We start from the raw sequence: 16,439 nt of genomic DNA on the forward strand, positions 1-16,439 counted from the left end.
GAGCAGGCTGTCAGGTAATATTTTCTAACTTTTCTATCAGTTATCAATCAGTGACTGCAAAGCAGGTATAAACGGTTAAATTGGATCTTTATTTACGTACAGGTGGGCCTGATTTTCCAGCAGGGCCCTGAGGACCTCGTTCACCCCTTAATCCTGGAGTCCCATCAGAACCACGAGAGCCTCGTTCACCAGATTCACCCTGCAAGATACATCATTGGAAAAACTGAAAGGAGTGCTTTGAGAACAGTGTGGTCTGCTGGATAATTCAGCTGAATTAATAAAAAAACCAAGCTGACAAGATGGGGGCTAACAGTTACTCTTAAACACTGACATTATATAATGTATGGCAGAGGTTTATCACTTTTCCTGTTGGATTGGTGCCAGAGTGTTTCAGGTTTTGGTTTCTCTGGTCCTGTGCTGTAATGGATAAGGAACAAGTGCAACTGCAGAGAAACTCAAGCACAGAGTCTCTGCCACTTCCAAGAGTTTCAAACACGTGTTGGAATTCCCATCTGTGCCTTATTTGCAGCCATTGTATTAATAGGAGTGTCCCGAAATGGCATTAGCTGGCTCAATCCACGCTGATGTGTGATATGCAGCTGTTGGTTTTCAATGCCAGCACAACTAAAACAGGAGCAGAAGTGAGGCTGAACGCCAGCACTGCTGTTGCCAGCAATATTCATTTAGTCAGCCTGAAAGGTCCCAGGCACATTATAAAAGCCCTGTAGTAATTTGCAGAAACCAGTTCCACAAGGATCCTGGATAATGAAATGTGAGGCTGGACGAACACAGCGGGCTCAGGAGCACAAAAGCTGACATTTTGGGCCTAGACCCTTCATCAGAGAGGATGAAGGATCCTGCACCATTTTTAGTGCTGTTTTAAACTTCAATCAGGCAGCCAAAGGAGGTCATCCATGACCACGCTCTACCACAATGAAAGGACACGTCAAGCAAAATCCTGTCATGGCCTGAAAAGAATCCCCATATATTTCCAGATACCGTCAAAATCTTTTAAAATGCCCAAAGGTTCTCTCTTAGAAGCCACTATTAGCTATTATTTTCCCTCAAGTCAGGTAGGAATAGTCCTCTGCTGGATCATATGGATACTGAATCAATAAGTATCAATGTATCTCTTTAACGTAAAAGAAAACAAGGAACTGCAGGATGTTGGAAATCAGAAATGAAAACAGAAATTGCTGGAAAAACTCAGCAGATCTCGTAGTATGTACAGAGAGAAAGCCAAATTAATATCTCAGTTTCAGTGACTTCTCTCTTGTTATCTCTTTAATCTGTCTCCATTTCTTATTTAATGACTGCATCTTAATCATGAAATCAAAAGGCATCAGTGGTTCCATTCCACACCACTAATATCAACTGTGATAAGTTCTGTTAAAACTGGGGGACCACCAGTTCATCTAGTCAACCTCTCTAATGTACAACAATTGAACTAAATTGCATATTTTTCTTTAAGGTCATTTTCAGTTTGACATTGAAAATGTATTATCTCTTTTCACCTGAAGCCTACCACTTCAAACAATGATCACCTTTCAGAGAAGTAACACTTAATTCTGTAGATGCTTGGCAGTTCAGGACAGATGCAATAGCAAATTTTGAAAGGGAACAACAATTTATACTGCATGACAAAGAGGACGTTGACTGGTTTACAAGCGGTTTCTGACTAGACCACCCATTGCCATGGATAATACACTAAGGAGCAGTTATCTCAAATAAAAGCAAAATTCTCAAAATTCAACAATGCATAGAAATTCAAGTTACAAAATCAGTATCTATATCATTAAAGATGGTCAGTGTCTCCTTAAGCATGACTGTTGACCATGATATTTGTCAGGAATTTTGATCAAAAGAAAGTCTGACCAGAACAGTAAATCAGCTTTCTTGAAGATTCCAGGTCTCTCAGATTTTGCTAGTGTAGAAAACAAAAGATTTTTCACCTGAAAGCAAGATAAATTCCAACATGTTGACCAAAAGGCACATGTGAAAGAATCTGGAACAAACTGATTATAGGAACAGTCCCAAGGTTTCTAATTAGAAAGAAAAGAAGTGTAGTGGGGTACAATTTGACAGTCATTGGGCCAGACAGTAAAGGTCAGGATAGAGGGAATGGAAAGGCTGGAGAAAGCCAACAACAAGAAGCAAAAAGGGTGGGAACTGAAAGAGATTAGAAGGCTCAAAGGGAGTAGCAAAATCCATGACCATAGAGCAGACCCAAGAAGGGCCATCAGAAGTAGACAGGGTTGAAGATAAGTTGGAAGTATAGGAAGAGTCAGGATGGAATGCAAGGCCAGGAACTGAGAGAGATTTGATCGTTCTGCTGGGAGAATAAAACATGGCACATTTGATGTGGCCCAGAAATGACCACTTGAACTAAATTAGGCAGAAGGCAGGTCAACATTATCAGAAAGGATCAGGGCTGAACCCAAAGCAGAATAGCATAAAGGAAGATAAGAAAAGGCCAGGGAAGTTGACAAAAAGATAACAGAATTGAGCCAGATATTAGGTTAATAAATACCTTTTTGAAAAATTTAAAGGCAAGCTCAATAAGCCCTTAGAGAACAAATGAAGATGGAGCCTCACTTAGTGAAATAACAACAAGAAGTATCATAGAAGCTGATCATACACCTGAGAGCATTAGTTTTCCTGGGAAAGTGGGACCATTGGTGCAGAAAATAAAACCTATTCTCCTGACCATGCTTTCCGCTCCCTCTACTACATTACTCATCATACCTCCACATGACAGCTCTTCATCCATTTAGGCAGGCAGGATCTCATACCTGTTGGATAGAGGAAAGGATGGAGCTCCAAGAAAGAAATATTTAGATGTGTAGTTGCATTATCACAGCATGAAAGGCTATGGGTCAAGTGCTAGAAAATAGGATTAGAATATCATAGAATCCGTACAGTGTGTAAGCAGTCCAGCTGGCCTCTCATGTCCACACTAATCCTCTGGAGTGCATCCCACCCAGACCCAGCCCCTACTCTGTCCCTGTAACCCTGCATTCCCCATGGCTAATCCATCTAGTTTGCACATCCCTATGGGCAATTTAGAATGGCCAATCCAGCCAACCTATAGGTGGTAGTCTCCAAGCAGACAGTTACCCGAGGATGGAATCAGACTTGGCTTCCTGGCGCTGCGAGCCAGCAGTGCTAACAACTGAGCCACAACATAGGGATAGATTCTAAGTGCTCCATTAACAATCTGAATCAGCCAAAAACTTGAATACATTGCAAGTAATCGCATGTCTTTATTTGAAGGTGTTACTTTTACAATGTCAATCCTGTAAAATGCTGATTGGCCAAGATACCTTAGCTCCTGCTTGACCTGGAAAACCAGGTGTACCAGGTGGTCCAGAAGAGCCCTAAATGGAAACAAAAAGCAAAGTTTTATACACATGCATCTGAACCAAATAATGAACACTTGATTTCAGGAAATAAATGAGTATATTAGAATTACAGTAGAGAAAACAAGGCTTTACTTACGGGTGCACCATCTTTTCCAGGACGGCCATCATGACCACGGCTACCCTGAAGAAAAAGTAACTTCATGTTCAGAGCATATTTTCTTTGGAAAACATTAAGGATGAGGTGATATTTAAATGTAATTACAGAAAATAATCAGGGAAAAAATTCACAGAATTAAATCATAAATATTATCAAAATGAAAAATTGAGGTTCCTCAAAATGTTAAGTATAAATATTAAACTCTTGCTTCAGTTTTCAGACCATATTTATCCTAATTATTTATTATTATTATAATTATTACTTCCACAATTATATTGGACAGCAGGATTCCTTTAATTTTCTAATATAATGTATTGTCAGTGATGTTTAACCAGCCTATTAGAGTGTTTTCAGGAATTTACATGGGCTATGGATAAAGGGGAACTTGTAAATGGACTGTATTTAGAATTCCAGGAGGCATTTGATAAGGTGCTTCAGAGGTTATTATGGAAAATAAAAGTGTGTGCGTGTGTGTGTGGTGTGTTTGCACAAACATGCACACACGCATGCGTGGGTGAGATAGGGGCATGAAGAAAAGACTGTTTCATCAACAGCAAGCAGATAGTAGACATAGATTGGCTTTTTAAGGTTGGCAGGATTTAATGAACAACTTGACTAATGTCATTTACAACTATTTAAAATTTATGTTCAATGTTTTAACTGAAGGAACAGAGGGAATGGCTCCCAAATCTGCTGATGAATAAAAATAGGTAGAAAAGCAAATTGCAAAGGGGTCTTAATGAGGGTCCAGAAAGATATAGACAGATTAAGTGAGTAGGTAAAATCCTAGCAAATGGTGCTCAATGTGGGAAATATGAAATTGTCCATTTTGGCAGGAAGAATAATAAAGGAAACATATATCTAAATTGTGGGAACTTTCTGAGATACAGAGGGGAGTCAGTGTGTACTCATGCATCAGTCAGAAAAGGTAATTATGTCGGTGCAACTAAGTTAATAGAATCATATTATATGTTATGAGGGGAATTGAGTGCAAAATTATGGCTCAATTATACAGGGCACTGGTGAGATGACATCTGGCATACTGTGTACAGTATTTATCATCGCATTTAATAAAAGGAACTAAATGTGTTGAAAGAAGTTTAGAGAATGTTTACCAGATAACTATCTCAAATTAGCAGATTGTCCTGCAAAGAAAAGTTGGAGAGACTAGGTTTGCACCCGTTGGAACTAACTTGATTGAAACATACAAGATTCTGAGTCTTGATGGGATGGGTGTTAAGGCAAGGTGGTGAAAGGTTATCAGGGATAGGCGAGAATGTGAATTTAAGGTTAAAATCGGATCAACCATGATCTTTTTGAAGGACCGTGGGCTAGACTCAAAGCATTGAATGGCACACTCCTACTCCTGGTTCATTTGTTCATGATGTTACCTAGAGCAAAATATTGATATCTGTTGGTAAACCCAATCTACTCAATTGGAATGGATGACTGTACTTACTGCTGCTCCAGGGGAGCCATTGTGCCCTCTCTCACCAGGCAGACCACGGGGACCCTGAGATATATGATGAACAAAAACAGCAATTTTACTGTATAAAATGACAAACCATTTCAACATCATTTGTTGCTTTATAAACATACATTTGCAACTACAAAAATCAATACATCTGTTCATGCACAGTGAGCTGGTCACCCTGTGGATGAAATATAAGGAACAACTTGAAAGTTGCCAACTGAAAAGAAGTGTCTATTTTATTTTTTTAATGCTCCAAGGATAACTGTAAAGAGTGATTCTCTAATTGGACATCTTACTGAGGAGCTGCGCTCACAACTGTTTAGGAAGAGTTTAAGCGTGTAGCAATGGCATTTTTTGTATTTTTAAATTAATGATTAGAAGATCAAAACATCCACTTTTGAATCTGGAGTCCTTTAAGTATTCCATCTCCAGGGACCATCCAATAAGGGAATTATTTTTATTAATAATGGAGTTATAATAGCTTTAACATAATGGTTATTGAAAAACTTTTGAAGAATCAGTCTTGATTAACACTGAAAACATTAGTTAATTCTGAAAGTAAGACTCATTGTGCAAAATTAGCACTTATCTTCTACCTAATTAGGCAAATAAACCTTTGTTCTGGATGCTTGCTCAAATTGCTACATCTTTTTATTAAATACATATTTTTAATCAATTTATTCAGACATCTTATGACATATGTCTGGAGCAGATGGAACAAGGAATTTAGGTTCAGAGTTAGTGACACTACCAATGCACCACATGATCCTGGGAGCTGCAGTCAAACAGACATAGCCTCATTTATGAAACAAGGATCCACAAAATGCCTTAATTAATGGTTCCATTACCCATTATCAGCTTCTGAAATACATTTTCACTATGCACACTAGTGAAATGGGTGATGCATGAAGGCTTGGTCTTTAACATTGTCTTTAATTTTTGACTAGGTAAGTATACAAAGTTTGATTTAGGCTAATTTGATCATTTTAGTATCTGTTTAATCATGACTGCATCCTCTGCATGCATATGGTTGTGCAATGTATAATATTTGGTAGTGAAGTACTCCAACTTTAATGATTGGCATTGTATAGGTGTACCCTGTATTCCCTAGTCGTAACAAAGGAAGGAAAAGATTCAAAGGTGCACAACACAAATATGTATTTCCAGCTTGGACATACCTATTGGCCTCTCTACGTACAGACCAATATCAACATAATCTCAGGGAAACCTGCCATTGGAGAGAGACTTCAGATGGTCGCCATTAAGAAAGGCCAAACCTGTGGCAATACTAAGACCTCATCTGCCCATCAGAACTTCATCATTTTGTAAAACTGTTTACCATTGGACCAGGTAAGCCATTGTTCCCAGGAGGACCAGCGTCACCCTGTTTAGAATAAGATAGAAAGCATTAGAAATAGTAGCAGTGACACCCAGGTCAGATGATCTTAGTTACAACATTTTGAAAACAAACACATAAAAATCCAATTACCTTTAATATTAAAATCTTACCCTAAAATATTGGCAAATATACAGCAATAAATATTTATCAAGATTTAAAATAATACATATATTAAAAATATAAACAGACAATTAGATATTCATATGCATTGTCATGCCTCTGGGACTGCAGGCCCAAGATTCAGAAAATGGGATTTGTGTTGTCAGGTGTTTGTTGACTGGCATGGACACATTAGATTAATGGTATCCTTGTGTGCTGTAAACATCCATGAATCTATCTACAATTACCTTAGCTCCCGGAAGACCAGGCTCACCTTTAGTACCATCATGTCCATTGAAACCCTATTAAAAATATGGATAAGACAAAGTAATGTGCTCACTTCTGATTACTAGTGTTTTAAAATATTGTGAATAATTAGTTAATGTTAACATTTTCCTATAAAAAAGAAGGCAATTAAAAGAAAGTAACACCAGGGGTTTCCAAACAATAGATCACCAATTCAGATAGAAGTCACAGGAGTTAAAGTTGTGGTCATAAACTGTCGTCTGCCTTTTCCCTTTTCTGCTGACTGTTGGAAGGAAATGACTGAGGCCCTGCTTGCCTAGTTCTGGATCCACATGATCAAAACTGCCAGCAGCAAGGGAACCATGAACGCAATGTTTTAGTTTTCTTGTTTTAATTCACACACGGGATTTGGGTGTCGCTGGCTGGGCCAGCATTTCCTGCCCATCTCTAGTTTCCCTTGAGAAGGAGGGGGTGAGCTGCCTTAAACCACTGCAGCCCACATGCTGTATGTAGACTCACAATGCCCTGAGGGAGGTATTCCAGGACTTTATCCCAATGACAATGAAGGAAGGGGTTTGGTGAGTGGCTTGGAGGGGAATTCACAGATGGCGGCATTTCCATTCATCTGGTGTTCTTGTCCTTCTAGATGGAAATGGTTGTGGAATTAAAAGATGCTTTTGAAGAAGCCATGTTGAATTTGCGCAGTGCATCTTGTACATGGCACAGGCTAACGCTAAGCATCAGTAGTGGACTAAATGTTTGTGAATGTGGTGCCAGTCAAACCAACTGCTTTGTCCTGAGTAGTGCTTCTTAAGTGTCGTTGCAGCTGCACGCAGGAAGATGGGGAAAATTCCATCGCTCTCTTGGCTTGTGCCATGTAGATGGTGGATGATGGATGGGCTTTGGGAGTCAGGACCTGACTTACTTGCCACATAAACCTAGCATCTGACTTACTCTGGTAGTCTATGACTAGTTTGTTTCAATTTCTGGTCAATGGTAACCCCAGGATGTTGATAATGGATGATGTAATTAGTATAACACTATTGAATGTCAAGGCACAATGCTTAAATTGTCTCTTAATTGAAACTGCTATTGCCTGGCAATTGTGCAACATGAACATTACTTGTCACTTCCAGTCCAAACCTGAATATTGTCAAGGTTTTGCTGCATTTAGCTATGTATTGTACTCTTTAGCTTCAGAAAATGCTTCCAGTGGCAAGTTCATATAGACCAAGAATGTATGTGATTCAACTTAGAGCAGCAAAAAAACAGCAGAGGCCAACTGTGCCTGGAGTGAGGAAGAAACTCGAAGCCATCAAATTAAAGTACCAAAAAATAGAGGCTCCTCTTTAATAAAAGGTGCATTGTTCCTTGAAAGTGGACTTGCTGGTAGACTGGGTGGTGAAGAAGTCATTTGGCACCATTGCCTTCATTGGTCAATGCATTGAGTATGAGTTGGGACATCACGTTGCAGCCGAACAAGTCATTCATGAGACCACTTCTGGAATACTGCATTCAGTTCTGGTTTCATTATGACAGGAAAGATGTTGTAAAATTCAAAAAGTTTCGGAAAAAGATTATATGAGGTGGTTGCCAGGGTTAGAGGGTTTGAGATATAGGGTGAGGGTGAATACGTTGGGGTTTTTTTTCACTGAAGTGTCAGAGGTTGAGAGATGACCTTACAGAAGTTTATACAATCAGAAATGCCTGGACAGGGGAATAGCCAAGGTCTTTTGCCAAGGGTAACAGGGTCCAAAGCTAAAGGGCATTGTTTTATGATGAGAGGGGCAAGATTTAAAAGGGAACTGATGGGCAACATTTTCGCACAGAGTTATGGAACAAGCTACCAGAGGAAGTGGCAGAGGCTGGTTCAAAACAACATTTAAAAGGCATCTGAATGGATACATGAATAGGAAGAATTTAGATAGATATGTGCTAAAGGCTGGAAAATGGGACTAGGTCAGTTTAGTGGATGAGTGGACTGAAAGGTCTGCTTCCATTTTATATAACTCAATGGCTCTAAAATAAATAAGTATTCCAAAGAAGAGTTGCATTGGACTCAAAATATTAACTTAAAATATTGTCACAACAGATGCTGCCAGACTTGCTGAGTTCTCAAGTATTCTGTGTTTATTTCAAATTTCCAGCATCCACAGTAGTTTGCATTTAATTATTACTGGAAGCTCTACTTCACAGATACTGACAACTGGGCCAAAATCAGAGGAGGTGAGAAGGGGAGAAATGAGTTTGGGCAAGGTCACAAAGACAATCTGATGAGTATTTACTGGGGGTACCAGGGCACCAGAGTGTAGACTGCTGAGTGTATTAGGGAAGGGGTTTGAGAAAAGGGGTGAGTAACTGAATGAGTGTGTGTATGTGTGGATATGCTGGAGGGCTGTTGGAATAAGGGGCATGATTGATTGATTGTTGTCATATCCGCTGAGATACAGTGAAAAGTGTTGCTTTACGTGCTCTCCAGGCAAATTATACCATACAAAGTGCATTAGGGTAGCAGAACACAATGCAGAATACAATATTACAGCCACACAGAAAGTGCAGAGAGACATAGATCATAATTTGAGAGGTCCGCTCAAAAGTCTGATAACAGTGGGGAAGTAGCAGTTCTTGAATTTGTTCTTGAACTGAGAACAAGAAACACTTACAACATTTTTTGCAACAATGGGCAGGGAGGGTAAAGAAGCTTCACTGAGTTTTCTGTCACGAGGGAAAAAGAAATTTATAACAAGTTTGTAAAAATTATTATTTTCTCCAAAGTGCTTTAAAACAAACTTTCATATTTATACAAAGCATATGTATAACTACATGTGAATTTTGATAATTGTATATTTAATGTTACCAAGTTGGTTAATTATTTTTAGCTAGATTCATTTAATTTCCAGATGCTAAAATGAGTCACATTGGAAAATATTCTGGGAATACTGAACTGGACAAAAATCGACACTTACTCTGTGACCTTTCATTCCAGGCAGACCAGGCCTACCAGGTTGGCCACCAGAACCCTATGAGGAAGTAAATAACATTAAGTCTTCAAGTAAAGGCACTTTTCCATTGATAATGTACTATGGATGACAACACAGCCAGCAATCCACAATAGTTATGGTACTGGATTAGGAATTTATGTCCATAATTGATTCTGTACTCCTGACAACTGTTTTTTTTTTCCCCCAGATCCTACTAATGGAGATTGGTATCATAGTAATCATACGCTTCCAATCGGTCAGGAGAGTCATCTTCATAGTTCCCACACCTTTGCCAAGCCTCTCAGGAGGCTATTGCATCCCAAAACCAGCCCAGTTCTTCCCCTCCCCCCACTGCATCACAAAACCAGCCCAGCCTGTCTCTGCTTCCCTAACCTGTTCTTCCTCTCACCCATCCCTTCTTCCCACCTCAAGCCGCACCTCCATTTCCTACCTACCACCTCATCCTGCCTCCTTGACCTGTCCATCTTCCCTGGACTGACCTATCCCCTCCCTACCTCCTTTCTGTACTCTCCTCTCCACCTATCTTCTTTTCTCTCCATCTTTGGTCCAACTCCCCCTCTCTCCCTATTTATTCCAGTTCCCTCTCCCCATTCCCCTCTCTGATGAAGGGTCTAGGCCCGAAACGTCAGCTTTTGTGCTCCTGCGATGCTGCTTGGCCTGCTGTGTTCATCCAGCTCCACACTTTTGTTCTCTCAGGAGATCATTAGGTTGACACAGTTGCCGACTTGATATGTACATTGATTGTAGAATATCTCAAAATGCAAGTTACATGCTGTCCCGTATAGTTTATTTTGTCCATCGACAATATATTTACATGATTTAGCTAATGATGGAACATTAAATATAGATTAACAAATACATCAGTTAGAGCTTAAATATTAGTGTGTACATTTATCCATCCACAATATATGGCAACCTTTACTCAGTGGTCAATGAGACAGATAAATGGCCTGAGTTTCAACATTTCCATCTGGTGGAATGATATTGAGATCTGGCTCATACCCATTCTGTCTTTCAGTGAGTGATGGCATATTACCTGGTGAGCTCTTCATCTTCCCGAAGACAGGGTGGACACAAATTAGCTCTCAATTGCCTCTGTTTAAACTTCTACTCACTGTTTGCTTCTGAGACCAATCAAAAGGTTTCAATCCTGTTCACATCATTCACATAATAAAAATTATTATGATGCAAAAGTGAACTGTTTAGGATTCATAGGCTCCATAATGCTGTGACTGGTGCAGTTTTAGTATGATGGCCTTGTAGTTATGGTACTGGATTAGGAATGTAGAAATCACGAGTTGAAATCTTATTAAAAGAGGTTTGAAACTGAATTCAACAAGCTCTGGCCATCAGATCTATCCTACACTATGTGATTATGGATAATAAATTGGCTCAGGAAGTCATTAAACACTTGTGTTTACAATATTTTTGAAGTTGAGAATTGAATAGAGCTCCCAGCAAACTCAGCCTGACCACTATTCAAGTAACTCACTGAATAACATTTGGGAGCTGGTGCTGAAGTAGACACAGGTGCCGCAAAACTAGTTACGTAGTAACCTGACATAAGAGCAGATTTGTACACTCGACCAACATCCCAAAAAACAATGTGACTTGTTCCATTTGCGGGAATAACCTACCATGGCACATGCGCAAAGATTTTGGTCAAGGGAGTTCTTCACATTGATATCATCTATTCTCTCATTTTTCACATCAACAAGTCCAACGGAGCATGACTAATACATTCTGCCTTTCCTCAGCTGATCACAACTCCTCCACCAAAGAACTTCAAGTACAGACTTGAAGAAATAACTCAGGACATTTTCAGTGTGGACCACAATTTGCATCTCATTGTACAACTTACTGATTGAGTTGATAGATCCCTTACAAAAACATAATTACCAGACTGTATCATGTTAACTGAAGTGAGGACATTACCTACAGGGCTTCAGGGCCTACAAATTATGTTAGATTTTGCTATCTACAATTGTGTTAGCAGAATTGTTTAGTGACTACAGCCCTGTCTTTGAGATGACCAATTCACCACTTCAATATCAAGAATCTTTCATTATGCAGTGCAATATTACTATTGTTCTAGATGGGAAAGACTAAGAACATATCTGGCAGCCTAAACTGGACATCCTGTGGCATTGTAAATCATAGTGAATAGCAGAATCATCTATTATTGTGATCTGGAACCACAATGGCCATCACATCTCTCATTCCTTGATAACATCAAATTTGGAAAGCAACACCAGATCATAGTTCTATGGGGAGATGTGACCTGTTAGTGGATTGATTTGTGGACCTGTAACCAGTGTTGTGCAGATTGAGATAGTATTGTAGAAGGACTTGTCAGGCTAGCCACAGTATCTTTGAATGCCAAGAAATGTCAACCTAAAGGCAGAATTAAGCAATCCTTTAGCTAACAGATTTAAGCAAAAGATCTGTAGTCCCACTACATCTCGTCGAGATGGATGTAGTTTGAAGCCCTTTTAAACACAATGATGAGATCCTAAATTTGTCTAATACCTATCTAACCTTAAAGAAATAACACAGCCAGTCTTCTGTTCACTCCATACTTATAAGGTCCGCTGCTAAGTATATTGAAATTCTATTACTGTATGGAAGTGATTGCTCAATAGCAGATGAAGACGTTATCTTTATTTTCAGCTTAAACTTTACTTACCGGAAAACCGGGTATTCCACGTTCACCAATTCTTCCTGGTTTGCCAGGTTCACCCTAACAATGAACATTGTAAAATCAGTAGCTGCTAATGCATACACTATGAAGACAGCAGTGAAATGACGTGATAGCAATGTAAAAAAAAACTGCTCAATTCCCCATGTTTAATCAGATCCTCGAAAAAGTCCATGCTCTTCTCCACCTTGTTTGCAAACTGCTCTTCCTCTTCAAAGCTCTTGAGTGTATAGTCACTCCACCACTAACCCTTCCACCCCAAATCCCAATTCCATTTTAGATGGAACTTTCTGCTTGAATCCTTCCCCACAATCAGATTCCAATTTTAGCTAAGGTGATTAATGTCACAAATTATATCCGATGCAACTGTGACATGGATAAACAATGCCTCTTCACCCTTCTCCTTTTATTATGACACAGAGACAGACAGCTGAACCAAAAAAAAATTATATCTCTGCAGTTGCAACACAGTGAAGTTAAAGCAAGGACACCCAGCTAACCACTGCAATGGTTCCTAAGTGGGCTTTTGAATAGCCAACCTTAGTGAATGTGAAGACTTTGTAAATAATTCATTTGTATATGTTGGTTTTGTATCTCAAAAAAAGACTTAATTACTTATTAAATACACAATAACTTTAGCAGAGAAAAAAATTAAACAAGACCGTGAGTATATTAATGTCTGTGCTTTAAGCCTGAAGCATTGTTTTCAGCCCCATTCACACAAGAGACAGATTGACAAACAAACACCATTAGGGGACTAAAAACAAAGAAAGTAGCAAAATTGACCAGATGACTTAAACAGCTTTCAAGATGCATTATCTCATGGCATAAATGTGGACTCCTTGGTTGCTTTTCTGGGACATTGATTAGGACCACCTTCTTGGATCCCCCTGGCAAAGGCAGCAATATTTCTAACTCGGCATTCTATTCCTTAGTTTTCCAGAAGCTGGTGTATCAAATCAGCATCATCTCACAGAAAACATAGCTCAAAGAAAAGCTTCAATTCTGGTTCCACCCTGATAGACTGATCGTCTCTTCGCGAGGTCTCTATTGCCATTCACCGATTGCTGCCTGCTTGGACAAAGTATCACTTCCTGACTGGCAGGAATTAATTCCCAGGTACTGATGTCATTATTAGCCAACTTCTGCTGCCTATGTAAACACTGTTCCCAGGGTTACTGTGTCTGTTAGAACCTTTTAATCAAGGCTTAGCCTGCAATTAACTTCTGGGCCTGGTCTCATAAATAAAGCTTTCTCAGTTTGTTCTTTACTTTGCAGCACAGGCTGACCCAGCTAACAACTGAAGATTGATAATAGGATAAAAATAATGAAAAATCAGTGTGGGTTTTAACACATTCAACTGCAACTTTTGACATAGTTAATCTCACCATCCTCTACCAATTCCATGCTGCAGTCATCCAGCTGTGTAGACTTTTTATTTTATTCTCACATGGGATGTGAGGGGTTACCTACCCCTCATTGCTTTTCAGGTGATGGTGGTAAGCTGCCTTCTTGAACCACAGCAGCCCACATGTTTTGTGTTGCCCCATAATGCCATTAGGAAGGAAATTCCAGGATTTTGAACCAGCAACAATGAAGGAACAGTCATATACTTCCAATTCAGGATGGCGAATGGCTTGGAAGGGAGTTTGAAAGTGGTGGTGTTTCCATGTATCTGTTGCCGTTTTCCTTCTTGATAGAATTGGATGTGGGTTTGGAAGCTACTGTCTAAGGACCTTTGGTGAATTTCTGCAGTGCATCTTGTAGACAGTATGCATTGCTGCTACTGAGCGTCAGCGGTGGAGACACCAATCGAGTGGGCTGGTTTGTCCTGGATAGTGTCAAGCTTCTTGAGTGTTGTTGGAGCTGCCCCAATTTTAAGGAGGGCCAAGCAATGACCTGGTAACATCCTGAATGGCTTGTAGATCAACAGGCCTTCCTGTAAAGAGGCTGCATGAGTCACTTGAGAGCCCACTAGCTGGCAGTTAAGAGCCCCAACACCTCAATGTTATTTCACCTAATGAAAGAGCCCTGAAAAGAACTATTGGGCTATGCCTAATCTAGAGCTTGTGTAAAGTTGATGGATATCCTATTACAATTCACTGATAACTCACCCATTTGCAAGTATCAAAAGAAGTAAGGATCAATCAGTCATGTTTAGAATGTGATATTTTAAATTTTAGTGAAGATTTCAATAAATCTTATGGCTACAATTTATAGGCATTGATCAAGTTTCATTTTTAGTATGTGGATTCGCAAAATATTTTTAATGAAAATCTTAGGAACAATGTTGTCAATTTTATCAGTTTTTCCATGAAAATGAAATAATATTTTTGGTAATTTTCATTAATGCTTATTCTTGCTGGTAACAAAACTGTGGCTTCATTTCCTACACAATTCATCAAACTGTTATGTTAGATGTGAGCGAAACATGATATCACACAGTGGTAAACTTGACTGCAATTATCACCATATATTGATTAAATAACTGTTGATATCTTCCTGTATGTATGTTTGCTCAACAAAGCAGGAACACAAAACAAACTGAAACAGGCAAGTTAATTTACCAGTATCTCAATTTGGCTAGCTCTGCTGCTTTGAGTTCAGGTCTGGTTCATCCAGGAGAAATAAAAGTCGCTAAAGGGAATTTAAAATGCTTGGTGAGTACTAGAAGAGAAACTACTTACATCTTTTCCAGGTGGCCCAGATGGACCCACTCTGCCAGGCGGACCTGGTGAACCCTGGAATGGAAAGATGTCATTAATGCTTTTATCGAGGTCAATCAGCAAATTTTTAATCCACACTCATAAATCTGTGTTAGAACTGTGTCTTTTCATTTCATTTTTTTTAATACCTGGAGACTAAACTGAGAAACAGTTGTTCAAAAAAAATCTTTGAAAGAATGACTACAGTTTTGAAAGCAAGTATCCTGATTTCCATTCTAGGGATCATGTAACTAATTGTTTGAACAAGCAGTAATTGCAGAGTTGCAGACAGATTGGAACTAAGAGAGTACTGAAGCAGCTTTTGTTGGCAACAAGTTGATTGGTCTTTGGACGAGTGAAATAGATAAAACGGGTCTTTTTGTCTGCCAACAATCATGTGATTGGTTCTCAGGTAGTGAGCAGTTTGGAGCTGGGAAGAAGTTCAGAGAGAGAGAGAGAAAGAGAGAGAGAGAGAGAGAGAGAGAGAGAGAAAGAGAGAGAGACGATTTCAGATCTTCCCCAGCTCAGGAATGCTATCTTTGTTCTCTGCAGTCAAAACTCATTCTAAACCTATCAAAAGCCAAATAACTTACCTGCAACAGTCATTATATGTCATGACCTTGAACTAATAAGTCAGAGACCTTTCATAAGTCAATGAACCACTTTGTGTCTCTCATCAACCAGTGGAGACAGATGATTGAAGCAAAGTGCTGCCCAGCAGAAAAGCCATAAAGATCATCTCAACAACAGAATCTGGAAACAAAGTCTACTGAAGTGTCTTTGAAGTGTTTGCACCTTGTCCATAATCTATTTTTACCCTGTATGTTTGTCTGTTTGTGTGTGCAAGGGCAAGTATATTAAGAGATTGGAGTTTTAATTAATAGTATTATATGCCGATTGTTTAACTCTGTTATGTGTAGCTAGATTCTAATTATTTGTAACAAATATTTGTTCTTCTTTAAGTACAGAAACCTGGTCTGTGCTTTCTATCAGCCTTGGTTTGAAAACCAGGTGAATTGGGAAACTTTGTGTACTTTTAAAAATCTTTAACTTTTGTAATGATTCTGGGAATAGCATGACTTTATTTCCAGTATTTTGCCCAAGTGAGTCATAGCACGTTGTCAAAGGTAGTCCATGCTATAAATTACGTTCAAAAAATGTTGGAGACAATTGTGTTCCAAGCAGGATGGTACTTATTATGGGTGATTGGTATGAAGAAACTTTTGGTATGATCCACACCTCTGTACTGGTGACAAAAACAGCAATATGAGCACCATGTGAAAAAATTGATTCTCAT

At 39.2% G+C, this 16,439-nt stretch overlaps 1 protein-coding gene across 1 annotated transcript in view; it reads right to left on the reverse strand.

Moving 5' to 3' along the window:
- Positions 1–16,439, reverse strand: part of LOC125454191 (collagen alpha-1(II) chain-like) — a 163,823-nt gene that overhangs the window by 83,195 nt on the left and 64,189 nt on the right. The window contains exons 8-16 of the mRNA XM_048534698.2: positions 15,125–15,178; positions 12,426–12,479; positions 9,704–9,757; positions 6,740–6,793; positions 6,333–6,377; positions 4,979–5,032; positions 3,499–3,543; positions 3,324–3,377; positions 101–199 (exon numbers count right to left, since the gene is read on the reverse strand). Of these exons, the coding sequence (XP_048390655.1) occupies positions 101–199; positions 3,324–3,377; positions 3,499–3,543; positions 4,979–5,032; positions 6,333–6,377; positions 6,740–6,793; positions 9,704–9,757; positions 12,426–12,479; positions 15,125–15,178 (513 nt within the window). The remainder of the gene's footprint in view (positions 1–100; positions 200–3,323; positions 3,378–3,498; positions 3,544–4,978; positions 5,033–6,332; positions 6,378–6,739; positions 6,794–9,703; positions 9,758–12,425; positions 12,480–15,124; positions 15,179–16,439) is intronic.

Source organism: Stegostoma tigrinum, chromosome 7, assembly GCF_030684315.1.
Source record: "Stegostoma tigrinum isolate sSteTig4 chromosome 7, sSteTig4.hap1, whole genome shotgun sequence".
Lineage (NCBI taxonomy): Eukaryota > Metazoa > Chordata > Chondrichthyes > Orectolobiformes > Stegostomatidae > Stegostoma > Stegostoma tigrinum.